This window comes from Sminthopsis crassicaudata, chromosome 3 (genome assembly GCF_048593235.1).
Source record: "Sminthopsis crassicaudata isolate SCR6 chromosome 3, ASM4859323v1, whole genome shotgun sequence".
In the NCBI taxonomy this organism is placed as follows: domain Eukaryota; kingdom Metazoa; phylum Chordata; class Mammalia; order Dasyuromorphia; family Dasyuridae; genus Sminthopsis; species Sminthopsis crassicaudata.
Genome location: NC_133619.1, coordinates 88183731 through 88198960, shown reverse-complemented (window position 1 = coordinate 88198960; position 15230 = coordinate 88183731). Strand labels below are relative to the sequence as shown.

The 15230-nt window shown below is 31.4% G+C and overlaps 1 protein-coding gene across 1 annotated transcript in view; it reads right to left on the bottom strand.

The window, feature by feature from the left end:
• The window catches only part of VWA8 (von Willebrand factor A domain containing 8), a 413374-nt gene that overhangs the window by 273318 nt on the left and 124826 nt on the right, over positions 1–15230 (bottom strand). Inside the window, exons 15-16 of the mRNA XM_074299190.1 lie at positions 6070–6238; positions 5648–5725 (exon numbers count right to left, since the gene is read on the bottom strand). Of these exons, the coding sequence (XP_074155291.1) occupies positions 5648–5725; positions 6070–6238 (247 nt within the window). The remainder of the gene's footprint in view (positions 1–5647; positions 5726–6069; positions 6239–15230) is intronic.

The following is a 15230-nucleotide window of genomic DNA, read 5'->3' as shown; positions in this document are numbered from 1 at the left end:
CATTCAGAATAAAAGTAAAAGGGTAGAGCACAATCTACTATGCTTCAGGTGAAGCCAAAAAAGTAGGGGTTGCCATCCTCATCTCTGATCAAGCAAAAACAAAAATTGATCTAATTAAAAGAGATAAGGAAGGGCACTATATCTTGCTAAAGGGTAGCATAGATAATGAAGCAGTATCAATATTAAACATGTATGCACCAAGTGGTGCAGCATCTAAATTCTTAAAAGAGAAATTAAGAGAACTGCAAGAAGAAATAGATAGCAAAACTCTAATAGTAGGAGATCTCAACCTTGCACTCTCAGAATTAGATAAATCAAACCACAAAATAAATAAGAAAGAAGTCAAAGAGGTAAATAGAATACTAGAAAAGTTTGATATGATAGATCTTTGGCGAAAGCTAAATGGAGACAGAAAGGACACTTTCTTCTCAGCAGTTCATGGAACCTATACAAAAATTGATCATATACTAGGACATAAAAACCTCAAAATCAAATGCAGTAAGGCAGAAATAGTAAATGTATCCTTTTCAGACCACAATGCAATGAAAATTACACTCAATAAAAAGCCAGGGGAAAACAGACCAAAAAATAATTGGAAACTAAATAATCTCATACTAAAGAATGATTGGGTGAAACAGCAAATCATAGACATAATTAATAACTTCACCCAAGAAAATGACAATAATGAGACATCATACCAAAATGTGTGGGATACAGCCAAAGCAGTAATAAGGGGAAGTTTTATATCTCTACAGGCCTACTTGCATAAAATACAGAAAGAGGAGATCAACGAATTGGGCTTACAACTAAAAATGCTAGAAAAGGAACAAATTAAAAACCCCCCAGACAAACACAAAAGTTGAAATTTTAAAAATAAAAGGTGAGATTAATAAAATTGAAAGTAAAAAAACTATTGAATTAATTAATAAAACTAAGAGTTGGTTCTATGAAAAAAACAACAAAATAGACAAACCCTTAGTAAATATGATTTAAAAAAGTAAAGAGGAAAAGCAAATTGATAGTCTTAAAAATAAAAAGGGAGAACTCACCATTAATGAAGAGGAAATTAGAACAATAGTTAGGAGTTACTTTGCCCAACTTTATGCCAATAAATTCAATAACTTAAATGAAATGGAAGAATAATTTCAAAAATATAGGTTGCCCAGATTAACAGAGGAAGAAGTAAATAGTCTAAATAGTCCCATTTCAGCAAAAGAAATAGAACAAGCTATTAACCAACTCCCTAAGAAAAAACCTCCAGGGCCAGATGGATTTACATGTGAATTCTATCAGACATTTAAAGAACAACTAACTCCAATGCTATATAAACTATTTGAAAAAATAGGGATTGAAGGAGTCCTGCCAAATTCCTTTTATGACACAGACATGGTACTGATACCTAAACCAGGTAGCCCGAAAACAGAAAGAAAATTATAGACCCATCTCCCTAATGAATATTGATGCTAAAATATTAGCAAAAAGATACAGAAAATCATCCCTAGGATAATATACTATGGAATTTATACTAGGAATGCAGGACTGTTTCAATATTAGGAAAACTATTAGCATAATCGACCATATCAATAACCAAATTAACAAAAACCATATGATCATCTCAATAGATGCAGAAAAAGCATTTGATAAAATATAATATCCATTCCTACTAAAAACACTTGAGAATATAGGAATAAATGGACTATTCCTTAAAATAATAAGGAGCATATATTTAAAACCGTCAGTAAACATCATATGTAATGGCGATAAACTGGAACATTTCCCACTAAGATCAGGAGTGAAACAAGGTTGCCCACTATCACCATTACTATCCAATATTGTATTAGAAATGCTAGCCTCGGCAATAAGAGCCAAGAAAGAGATTCAAGGAATTAGAGTAGGTAATGAGGAAATCAAACTATCACTATTTGCAGATGACATGATGGTATACTTAGAGAACCCCAAAGACTCTGCTAAAAAGCTATTAGAAATAATTCAGAACTGTAGCAAAGTTGCAGGATTCAAAATAAATCCACATTAATCCTCAGCATTTTTATACATTACCAACACAATCCAACAGCAAGAGATATAAAGAGAAATTCCATTCAAAATAACTGTGGATAGTATAAAATATTTGGGAATATATCTACCAAGGGAAAGTCAGGAATTATATGAGCAAAATTACAAAACACCACAAAAATAAAGTCAGATTTAAATAATTGGAAAGAGCATTAAGTGCACTTGGATAGGCTGAGCGAATATAATCAAGATGACAATACTCCCTAAACCTATCTACTTATTTAGTGCTATACCAATCAGACTCCCAAGAAACTATTTTAATGACCTAGAAAAAATAACAACAAAATTCATATGGAAGAACAAAAGATCGAGAATTTCAAGGGAAGTAATGAAAAAAAAAAAATCAAATGAAGGTGGCCTAGCTGTACCTGATCTAGAACTATATTATAAAGCAGCAGTCACCAAAACCACTTGGTATTGGCTAAGAAATAGACTAGTTGATCAGTGGAATAGGTTAGGTTCACAGGGCAAGATATTGAATAAAATTAGCAATCTAGTGTTTGACAAACCCAAAGATCCCAACTTTTGGGATAAGAATTCATTATTTGACAAAAACTGCTGGGAAAACTGGAAATTAGTATGGCAGAAATTAGGCATGGACCCACACTTAACACCACATACTAACATAAGATCAAAATGGGTCCATGATTTAGGCATAAAGAATGAAATCATAAATAAATTGGAGGAACATAGGAGAGTTTACCTCTCAGACTTGTGGAGGAGGAAGGAATTTGTGACCAAAGGAGAACTAGAGATCATTATTGATCACAAAATAGAAAATTTTGATTACATCAAATTAAGAAGCTTTTGTACAAACAAAACTAATGCAAACAAAATTAGAAGGGAAATAAATTGGGAAAATATTTTTACAGTTAAAGGTTCTGATAAAGGCCTCGTCTCCAAAATATACAGAGAATTGACTCTAATTTATAAGAAATCAAGTCATTCTTCAATTGATAAATGGTCAAAGGATATGAACAGATAATTTTCAGATGATGAAATTGAAACTATTTCCACTCATGAAAGAATGTTCCAAATCACTATTGATTAGAAAACTCTGAGATACCACTATACACCTGTCAGATTGGCTAAGGTGACAGGAACAAATAATGATGAATGTTGGAGGGGATGAGGGAAAACTGGGACACTGATGCATTGTTGGTGGAGCTGTGAAAGAATCCAACCATTCTGGAGAGCAATTTAGAACTATGCCCAAAAAGTTATCAAACTGTACATTCCCTTTGAGCCATCAGTGCTACTACTTGGCTTATATCCCAAGGAAATACTAAAGAAGGGAAAGGGACCTATATGTGCCAAAATGTTTGTGGCAGCCCTTTTTGTAGTGGCTAGAAACTGGAAAATGAATGGATGCCCATCAATTGGATAATGATTGGGTAAATTATGGTATATGAATGTTATGGAATATTATTTTTCTGTAAGAAATGATCAATAGGATGAATACATAGAGGCTTGGAGGGACTTACATCAACTGATACTGAGTGAAATGAGCAGAACCAAGAGATCATTATACACTTCAACAACAATACTATATGAGTATATATTCTGATGGAAGTGGATATCTTCAACATAGAGAGGACGTAATCCAATTCCAATTGATCAATGATGGACAGAATCAGCTAAACCCAGAGAAGGAACACTGGGAAATGAGTGTAAACTGTTAGCATTATTTTTTTCTCCCCAGGTTATTTTTAACCTTCCAAATCCAATTCTTCCTTTGCAACAACAACAACAACAAAATTCGGTTCTGCACATATATATTGTACCTAGGATATACTGTAACATATTTAATATGTACGGGAATGTCTGCCATGTAGGGGAGGGGGTGGAGGGAAGGCGGGGAAAAATTCGGAACAGAAGGGAGTACAAGGGAAAATGTTGTAAAAAATTACCTATACATATGTACTGTCAAAAAATGTTATAATTATAAAAATAATTTTAAAAATTGGATTGTCCCTGGAAAAATAAAATAAAATAAAAATAAAATGAAGTCCTGTAAGTCCAAATGCTCCATTATATAATACTTTCTCTCTTCATGGTAGAAAATCAGCTATTTAATAGGTAAGAATGTTCAGAAAACAGAACATTTCAGACACAGGAAACAATTTGAGTAAAGATGGACACATGTGGAAGACAGTGAGCATTTTTATTTAGCAAGAGCATTGGAGGGAAGTAGGAAGAGGTATGGTTTAAAGGTAAAATGCTGCCAAATCATAGAAAACCTCGATATAAGGTAAGATGTAACAATGATATCTAATTCTAAAATACAATAAAGATAACACACTTCTTCATTCAGCGAATTTCAAAAGATCAGTGGTTTTAATTTTATTATTGGGATATGTTCATGTTACATGTATTTATTCTATTAAAAGAATCTTTTATTTAACCAGTAAGGAAGATATTCATGAGGAACTTCCTTCAGTATAAATTGTCATTTAGCCTTTTAAATTTTTTTTTGGGGGGGGGGTGCTGGCAATTGAAGCTAACTATTTATTTATTTTTTGATTGAGGCAATTGGAGTTAAGTGACTTGCCCAGGATCACACATAAAGTGTTAAGGGTCTGAGCTGGGATTTGAACTCAGGTCCTCCTGACTTCTGGGACAGTGCTCTACCTACTGTACCATCTAGCATCCCTTGTCATTTAGTCTTAGAGAATTGCCCAGGGTCACTGAAAGTTTTAGTGAATTCTCCAGAATCAGCCAATCAGGAAATGGCCACAGTAGAACTTGAACCTGGGTTTTTCTGACTTTTAGCTCCAGTCCTCTATCTACTACATCATGATGCCATTACAAAGAAATTATAAAGCAATAACTATTTCTTAAATAGAATAGATAAACATCAGAAAACTTTTTTCCAGCTTTTTAAAAATCATATTTCTAAAATCTCTTCTTGTGGAACTAATCTAGGTAAATGATGACATTTCATAAGAGTTTAAGCCTTAGAAAAATCCAAAATGAAGGACTATATTTTTTCATAACAGTAATTCATAATTTTGGGGGGTCATGGACTCCACAGGCAACCTGGAGAAATCTGTGGACCTATTCTCAAAACCCTATCTTTGAATGCATAAAATAAAATTCATAGGATTACAAAAGAAACCAATTATGTTGAAATACAATCATCATCAAAATATTTACAAAAACAAATTCACTGACCCCTGATTAAGAACTCCTGGTTTTAGAACCAGGATTCCTCTTGTTGAAATGCCACAGGATTTTATTTCATTATCTTTTTATTAACTTCACCTGACTAAAACAGTGACTTTGAATGAGATGCTTCAGCACAAAAACCTGCTAGTTTTATAGATAACTTCTAAATCTTAAGGCAATGAGGAGTGGGAATTAGGGTGGAAATAATAAGAAATTTCAGTTAGCCACAGTCCAAAGCTCTCACCCATGAGAAATTAACTTGGATATATTAAATTAAATTTACATAGGACAAAGTGACACAAGATATAACAATGGTTAAAAATATATAAAAGAAAAACAGATTTTTAAGGAAAAAAAGGAGAATACTGTGTCAGCAATGCAGCACAGTATGAAAAATTAAACTCACTGTTGGGTCTTGTGTCTCCCGAAGTTTGTGTGTAAAAGATAATAATTTCTCCACTGCATCCTGAGGTATATTTGAAACCTGAGATATATGAAAGAGAAAATAAAAAAGGGAAATAATTTTGACTGGTAACCAACTACAAATTCATCATTTTAATCATCTATTAGCAGGAAGAAGTCATATCTAAACCACCAAACTCAGGATTAGTCTATTACTGTTAAAAATATAGGTCACTTAGTATCTGTAAAATAGGCAGAAGATCTCATAGGCCCATATATAATTAACATTTAGTTAATGTAGATTAACTAAATTAATAGATGTTAACTTGTAAATACCCAAAGATTTATGTAGCAACTTAATTATAAATAAGGGGAAGAAGTTATAACAAAAAGATTATTATAGGCTCAAATTTGACAAACTCTTACCATCTTTTTAATCACTTCCATTTCTTCACTTCTAATCAGGGGTTTCATATGATGGAAAAAGAACAAAGTTAAGAATTCTGGTCCCAGCCACTGCTGTGAGCTGCTTCCTATGACAGGAGGCTCTGCCAAGGCAATGATCCGGAAGGATGGATGGATAGGATAGATGAACCTAAAAGGAAATATTCAAGGAAAAACACACACATATTAATATTTCCCCCCATTTTTCCAGTTATGAAAATAAGCCTCAACTTGTTATTCCCAAGGAGATGCAAGCCTTATCAGAACACATTATTATATTGCATTTGAACAAAAATTCTTATTCTGAGTCATTCTTTGACAAAACAACTAAGTTAACACAGAAAAAAATGAACACTTGGAGTAGGAGGGTAAGATTAAAAGGAACAAAAATATTGCTTGCAATTCTGTTACTATAGCCAGTGATGTGATTTCACAATCAGTTTGAACTACATTTTGAAACTACTAAATCTCAAATATATTACTGTCCTCAAAAACCATTTTTTTAATGTAGTCTCCTTGGAACATAATCATCACCTAATTTATAATCATCATATGAAGTCCCTTTTCACATTAAAAATTACTAAGTATATACTTCCAAGAGATTTAAAATAACCAGAAAGAAAATATTCACAGCAGCAATTTTTGTAGCAAAGAACCAAGAACACATTCAATGCCCATAGACTAGAGAATGGCTATACAAATCATAGTATGCTGATGTAAAAGAATAAAATGGTCCCATAATAAAAGATGGATAAGAGGAATTCACAAAAGAGAGATTAATGAACCAGAGCAGAGTTGAACAGACAAAACCAATAAAAAATAGATATTATAAAGAAACACAAATAAGGAAACTACATTATATTCTAGATAATGAAACAATATCAATATGAAATGCATATTACATAACAAGTAAAGAAACTACTAGCATTCATGTAGCATTTCAACCTTTTCAAAATGCTTTTATCTACTTGGTCTCATGAAAGATACACACAAATTCTGAGAGAAAGGTTCTATAAACATTGCAATAGTTATTTTGGAGAGAAGTTATTTTAAAGAGAAGCTAGAAAAATCTGAGTCCCCACTGTCTCAAACCTCCCAAGCATCTCAGGAGGCAAGTAGTTGACCTTTTCTGACTTAAAAGTTTAGAACTCTAAGAGTCATGCTTAACTGAACTGCCAAAAGTGCTATACAATAAAACAATAATTATAGTTAAATTCAATATACTTTGTTCAGATTTAAAGAAATTTCAAATATATATAGAAATATAATATGTGTGTATATATGTACATATATACACACCTATATAAACCAAAATAAAAATTTAAACAAATTATTAGAAAAAACTATGGAAATTACTAAGTAGGAATATTAAATCATATTGCTATTTATCATTTTCAGATACCCCTCTATAAAAATTGACCAATTGCTACAGCATAAAGAACAAGTAAATAGATTCAAGAAACAGAAATACTAAAGGCATTATTTGCAAAATGTAAGACAATAAACACTAGAATTGAATAAAAATTGTAATTAAGTAAAATATAAGCAAAAGACAGATTTTTAAGTCTTTACAGCAGATAATTAATAGGTTACAGATAGCTAATAAAAATTATCCATTGTATTATTAAAATGAATATTAATATAAAAGAAAACCATAAGTTACTCAATATACAAAAATTAACAAATTAGATCTAAAGCAATCTGTATCGGAAAATTTATATCTTTGAACACTTATATGAATGAATGACAGAGAGAGACTCTCTAAGAGACACAGAGAGGACCAATTAATTGAGCATGAAATTTTAAGGGCTAGAAATAAATTAACAAATGCAGAGTAAATACAAAATTAGAAAATATGAATATTAAAAGGGATAAACAAATTTAAAGCAAACACTAATGAAGTGATAAAGCACTCAAAATATGAATCAATGAATCTAGTAAACTGCTTGGTTTTTTCAAGGAGGAAAATCAAATCCATCACAACATAAAATGAGAAAGCAGAATTCTTATGAAGAAATAAATAAAATTATCAGAAATCACATTTTTTTGGCAAGAATCTCTGATGACAAGTAAAATGATAATTCTAAAAATAGTCAGATTAACATAAAATAAAAATAAATAATTGAAATAACAATCTTGGAAAGTGAAATCAAATGAAAAAATAAATGAACTCCAAAGAAAATTTTTATGATCCAGTGTTAGGTTCTTACTAAGTACTAATGAGATAATGAGATATTAGGTTCTTACTAAGTGCTAAGTCGGTACTTGACAATTCTCTAGTTAAGGCCTTCACTGGGGAGGAGCTTGCATGCTTAGGAGGAGCAAGTTCATTGGTTGAAGTAATTTTTCCCAGAAGCCCTTGAGTTATCCCACGCCCATTCTCTGGGAGGATAAAAGAGGGCAGCACTCCATAGATAGGGTCTCTCTGCTCTAGGCCAGAGTTGAGTTGGCTCTCTACAGGAAGAAGAATCTGCCCGAGAGATTTGAGTTGACACAGCAGATCTCCTCCCAGAGAGTGATCGGCAGCTTCTGGAGACAACAGCACGTTACATATTGGTGTCCACAACATGGGGCAAGGACTTTTGCTTATCCTGACAAGGATTTATTCTGAGCCCTTCATAGGAGCTAGACCGGACCATGGCAATCCAGAAAGATTTACAAAGGTATTTTGTCACAAATTTAACAATCAAATATTTCCTATGTCACAAAAACTACTTTCAAAAATAAAGAAGTGAAGTACCTTGCCAAATCCTTTTTTGGAACAAATTTGCTCCTGGCATCCAAGCCAGGAAGATAAAAAGCAACAGGGAAAAACTATAAATCACTAATACTAATAAATTCTAATGCAAAAAATATTAGCAAAAAAGCAATGGCAAAAAATAATACATTCACTACAACTAGTTGGATTTATACCAATAATTCAAGGATGATTTAATTCTAAGAAAACAATAAATCCAATTTATCACATTATCAACAAAATAATAAAAATGACTCAGTTATATCAATAAGCACAGAAGTCTTCAACAAAAGAATATTCATTTCTACTAAAACATCTAAAAAGCACAATAAAACTTTTCCTTAATATCCATTTTGATTAAAAGCATCTATGTAAAATGAAGAAAAAATAATAAATGCACTAGAGAAATATGGGATACACTTTCCAAAAAATCCAAGATTGCAAAGCACATATGGCTCACTGCCTATTATTAGAAATCTGTAGTTATGCTAAAAAAAAAAAAAAAAAAAAAAAAAGAGTAAAGAATAAAAGTACTACACAAATTTGTTGTTATTCTAGGCAAATTATCTACAACATATTAAAAATACACAAAAACTCAAATTGATGACATGTTCCCACCATGAAGAGAGTACTGCAACCCATTCTGGCCTGTACAGCTGTAAAACTCTTATTACTGTTCTGTACACCCAAAGTATTGGCAGAGAATATTTGGGCAAGGATACCCAATGAAGCACTCTGGCTGTCTACCAGTCATCATTTATCTTTGCCATGTTATCAGTATATCTTTTCTTCCTGTCATAAATTTCACTCATGACATCTTTTAATCCAGGTGTTCTCTGAAACTTGTCACTGGAAATTATTCTGTATTCCAGCTAATACTAGTCACAAACTTCTCTGAGTGATACTCATTTTAATTATTTGATGACTGTTGCATTCCCATGTATTTTTGCCATGTGAAAATACTGGTTAAAATTTATTAAAAAAAAATTAGGACTTCAATTCCATGATAAGTTTGGGGTTATTAAATCAACTATACAACTTCTTGAAGGCATCAAGTCATCAGTTTAATGCATGTCTTTTGTGCTTTTAGAGTGAAAGTAGTAAAATAGTAAGAAATAGGGCAAAAGTTTTTAGACCATATCTAAATTCAATGAGTCAATAAATTGTTGGAAAAGCCCAATCACATCAATACTTGATAGTAATGCCAAAAATGAAACCTGAAGAAGGAAGTACAAGTAAATGGTGTGATGACTCACGGGTACTCCTTACAAAAGGAAAGAAAAGGTAATTGATATAATTATTTTATTAAATATCAAAAGGCAAAAAAGCCACATTTCTTATCTTGGCTATCAAATCATCAATTATTTCAGTGTTGATGACAAGCATTTTTAAAAGACCATCAAGAAAATAATCTCAATTTATCTAACTGAATTAGTTTCTTAAGTACTTTGGAAATTAGATCATAACCAGAGAAAATTGCTATAAAGATTGTCTCTTACTTATTGTTTCCTTTCTAATTTTAGCTGCCCTTTCTAATTTTAGCTGCATCTGATTTATGTTTCAAAAGGTTTTAACTTGATGCTATCAAAACTGTCCATTTTATCCTATCATTTTAATCAGGACTTTTCCTATCCACAATGATAAAAGATAATTTCTGCCATGTTTATGGTGTGATTTTTTATATATAGATCATGTATCCATTTGGAGCATATTTGAAATGTAGGGTGAAGTATTCATCTAAACCAAATTTCTGCCACTTTTCCAAGTAGTTTTGTCAAAATTTGAGTCCTTCCCCCCCAGTAAATAAAATCTCTGGGTTTATTGAACACTAAATTATTGTAATTGTTTGCATTTGTATGCAGAAAACCTACAGTGATTCCAGCTGATTAACCTCTAAAGTAACAAAAATCATTACCAATACTATTGTTTGAAATCTAGTACTTATATAAACCCTTAAAATCACTTTTTTCATTACTATATTTAAGATTCTTGACATTTTATTTTTCCATATAAACAGCATTATTATTTTTCCCCAGCTCTATGAGATATTTGCTTGGTAGTTTGATTTAAAACCGAATGGATAAATTAATTTAGGTACCATTGCTGTTTTTATTATATTGGCACAACCTATCCAAGAGCAATTAATGTGTTTCATTATTTAGGTTTGTCTTTATTTTATTTTATTACTATAAAGATTACATAATTTATTTTATTACTATAAAGACTACATTATAGTAAGATTCCTATAGTTCCTTGGGTGCATCTTTTAGGTATACCTCCAAATATTTTATGACTTTTATATTTATTTAGAATGAAATTTCTCTTTTTATAGTTCTTCCTGCTGAATTTGATTTGTGACACATAAGAATATTAATGATTTATATGCATTTATTTTATATTCTACAATTTTGCTGTCTTTGTCTCAATTTTTTTATCCAGATCTGGAAATGGTATATTACAATCCCCTATTGTTATATTTTTACTATCTATCTCTCTTTCACAATTTAATTATTTTTCTTCAAGTATTTATGTGAAGTGCAATTATTAGGTGGTTGTTGTTCAGTTATTTCAATCATGTCTGAACTTTCATGACTCTGTTTAGTCTTTTTTCCCCTTTTATCACTCATTTTTTTATAGATGATAAAACTGAGGCATGCAGGTTAAATGACTTATATGAGGCTATCTTTGATATCTTTGATATGATATCTTTGGGAAGGTGAGTCTAAATTTAACCCTGACTCTCTATTATGCCACCTAGCTACTTTATTTTATATTAAGTATTTGCCATTGATTCGTTATTTAAGGGGGATTGAAGCCTAATGTAATTTTCTTTCCCATCTCTTCTAATCATGTCTACATTCACTCTTAGCATTATGTAAAATAAGAATTGCAGTTATGCCTTTTTGATTTCAACTTAAGCATCATATATGTTGTTTCAGCTTCTCATTTTGACTCTATGTGAATTCCTGTCTTTTCAAGTGTGTTTTTTTATTAACAACAAATTGTCTGATTGTTTTCTAATTCAAGGTGCTATTTAATTATTCTCTTCCACTTTAGGAGTGTTCATGCTTACCAGGTTAAATATATACTTTTCTCCTTCCCATCCTCTCGTATTTTTTTCTTCTTTGCTCTCATCTACTTTTCTTCATGAATAAGAGGATTATAAAGGTGTTTTTCACAAACACCTTATGATGATTTATACATTTTATTTATTATCATATAAATTTATATAAAAATAAAATATATAATATATATTATTATGTATAAAACAGATATTTATATATAATATATGGAAATATATGAATTTATTTGTTTATATTTATTTATTATTATCATATTATTATGATGATATATAAATTAAACAGCTTGTTTCTTCTCTGGCAACTTTTTTTTTGTCCTTGCCCTGCTCATGATTCCAAGTTTTTCCTTCTTTTTCCTTTCCTTTTAACCTCACTCATACTCCTCTCTTCAGAACTTGAGTTTATTTTTTATCTTTATATATTTATTTATTTAGCTGAGGCAATTGGGGCTAAGTGACTTGCCCAAGGTCACACAGTAGGAAGTGTTTAAAGTATCTGGGACCAGATCTGAACTCAGGTCCTCCTGAATTCAGGGCTGGTGTCCTATCCACTGCACCACCTAACTATCCCTGAATTTATTTTATTACAATTATTACCTTACCAATCCAATACTCCTTCTTAGACTCTTCTTTCTTCCTTTCTCTCTTTCCTCACCTATATGCTTTTTGAATTTTATGCATTTTATACCAAAATCTCTCAGTGTATTTAAATATTGGTGTTTATAACTGTATTCAATCTTCCTTTTTGGAGGGGTCAAATGAAAGTGAGATTTATAAGATGTTCATTTCCCTGACATTTTCTTCTACAATCATATAGTCTTCATTTTATGTATCTTTATTATTTATGGACTTCTCTGCCTTTCCTTCTCCTTTTCCCACCAGCATATTCCTCATCTCTCCCATTTCTGTCTTCTCTTTAGATCAATTAAAACACAAAAAAACACCTATCGGACTTCTGCCATTCTTATGTTTCCTGTGATCTTTTAAAAATATTAGGGTTCTTAGAAGACATTTCTCTTTTCACTCAGTTAACATGTAAACATTTTAACTCTTATATATTTCCTTTCAATAAAATAAAATTTCTGTCCTTTTCAATGTTTTCCTTGGTAACTACATTTCCATTTCAAAATATATGAACTTTTCATGAGAAATGTTTAAAAATATTCTCTTCTATGAATTCCCTAGGCCTGATTCCTACCATTAGATTTGGTGTAGTTGGGATGAAGTAGATCCTTTCCCATCACCAGTAATGCCCTACTAGCTATTTTCCAGCTACCCAGATCTTTCTATCTCAAGATCTCAACAGGATTAGGGAGGGGAAGGAAGGAGGGTTTTCCTGTGTGGAGGAATATACAAGTGATTTATCTTATGTATTTGTTTTCAGACTGCCATATTTCTAGGTCTTACAGGATTAGGAACAGTGGTGGAACTGGGCTCCTCTATGTCATAGCACAGTACCACCTTCTTGTAATTCTGCCAATATTGACTGACCTGATCCATTTCTGGATTTTAGCAATTAACATCAATAGAAAGCTTTACAAATGAACTCTTTACTATCTAACAAATCAAAGACAGAAAGCATTTGAGCTAATTATCCATCGTGTCACAGATCAAATATACAGCAAAAAAGTAAATGTAACAGCTTATCAGTTCCTTTTCAACTGGGATTTTTATTTTGTTTTTGTGAATAATGTTAAAATTTCAAATTTTGAATTATAAATTATTATAATTTTAAATTATATGAATTCATTTCAATTCATATAATTTAGTTTCTTTTTGAGATAATAATTAAAAACAAAATGGGAAGGGAACATAATTAGAAAATGGTCTGCATTTAGTGGACAATATCCAATTTTTTTGGCTAAGACATTTGCCTAGGATCACACAGCTAGGAATTATTAAATGTCTGAGGCCAGACTTGAACTCAAGTCCTTCTGACTCTTACATGAGATTTCAATTTTTAAGAATAAGAGTCATTCTGGGTGAAACAGCAAATTATAGAAACAATTAATAATTTCACCCAAGATAATGACAATGATGAGACATCATACCAAAATCTGTGGGATGCAGCTAAAGCAGTAATAAGGGGAAATTTTATATCTTTAGAGGCTTATTTGAAGAAAATAGAGAAAGAGAAGATTAACGAATTGGGCTTACAACTTAAAAGGCTAGAAAAAGACCAAATTAAAACCCCCCAACCAAAAATTAAACTTGAAATACAAAAATTAAAAGGAGAAATCAATAATATTAAAAGTAAAAAAACTATTGAATTAATAAATAAAACCAAGAGTTGGTTTTATGAAAAAGCCAATAAAATAGATAAACCTTTGGTAAATTTGATCAGAAAAAAGAAAGAGGAAAATCAAATTGTTAGTCTTACAAATGAAAAGGGGGATCTTTCCACCAATGAAGAGGAAATTAGAGAAATAATAAGGAGTTACTTTGCCCAACTTTATGCCAATAAATTTGATAACTTAAGTGAAATGGATGACTTCCTCCAAAAATATAGGCTCCCTAGATTAACAGAGGAGGAGATAAATTGCTTAAATAGTCCCATTTCAGAAAAAGAAATAGAACAAGCTATTAATCAGCTCCCCAGGAAAAAATCCCCAGGACCAGATGGATTAACATGTGAATTCTACCAAACATTTAAAGAACAATTAGCCCCAATGTTATATAAATTATTTGAAAAAATAGGGGATGAAGGAGTCCTACCAAACTCCTTTTATGACACAGACATGGTACTGATACCTAAACCAGGTAGATCGAAAACTGAGAAAGAAAACTATAGACCAATTTCCTTAATGAATATTGATGCTAAAATCTTAAATAAGATATTAGCAAAAAGACTTCAGAAAATCATCTCCAGGATAATACACTATGATCAAGTAGGATTTATTCCAGAAATGCAGGGCTGGTTTAATATTAGGAAAACTATTAATATAATTGACCATATTAACAATCAAATTAATAAGAACCATATGATCATCTCAATAGATGCAGAAAAAGCATTTGACAAAATCCAACATCCATTCCTACTAAAAACTCTTGAGAGTATAGGAATAAATGGACTATTCCTTAGAATAATCAGGAGCATATATTTAAGACCGTCAGTATGCATAATATGCAATAGAAATAAACTGCAACCTTTCCCAGTAAGATCAGGAGTGAAACAAGGTTGCCCACTATCACCATTACTATTCAATATAGTACTAGAAAAGCTAGCCTCGGCAATAAGAGCTGAGAAAGAGATTCAAGGAATTAGAGTAGGAAATGAGGAAATCAAATTATCACTTTTTGCAGATGACATGATGGATACGTAGAGAA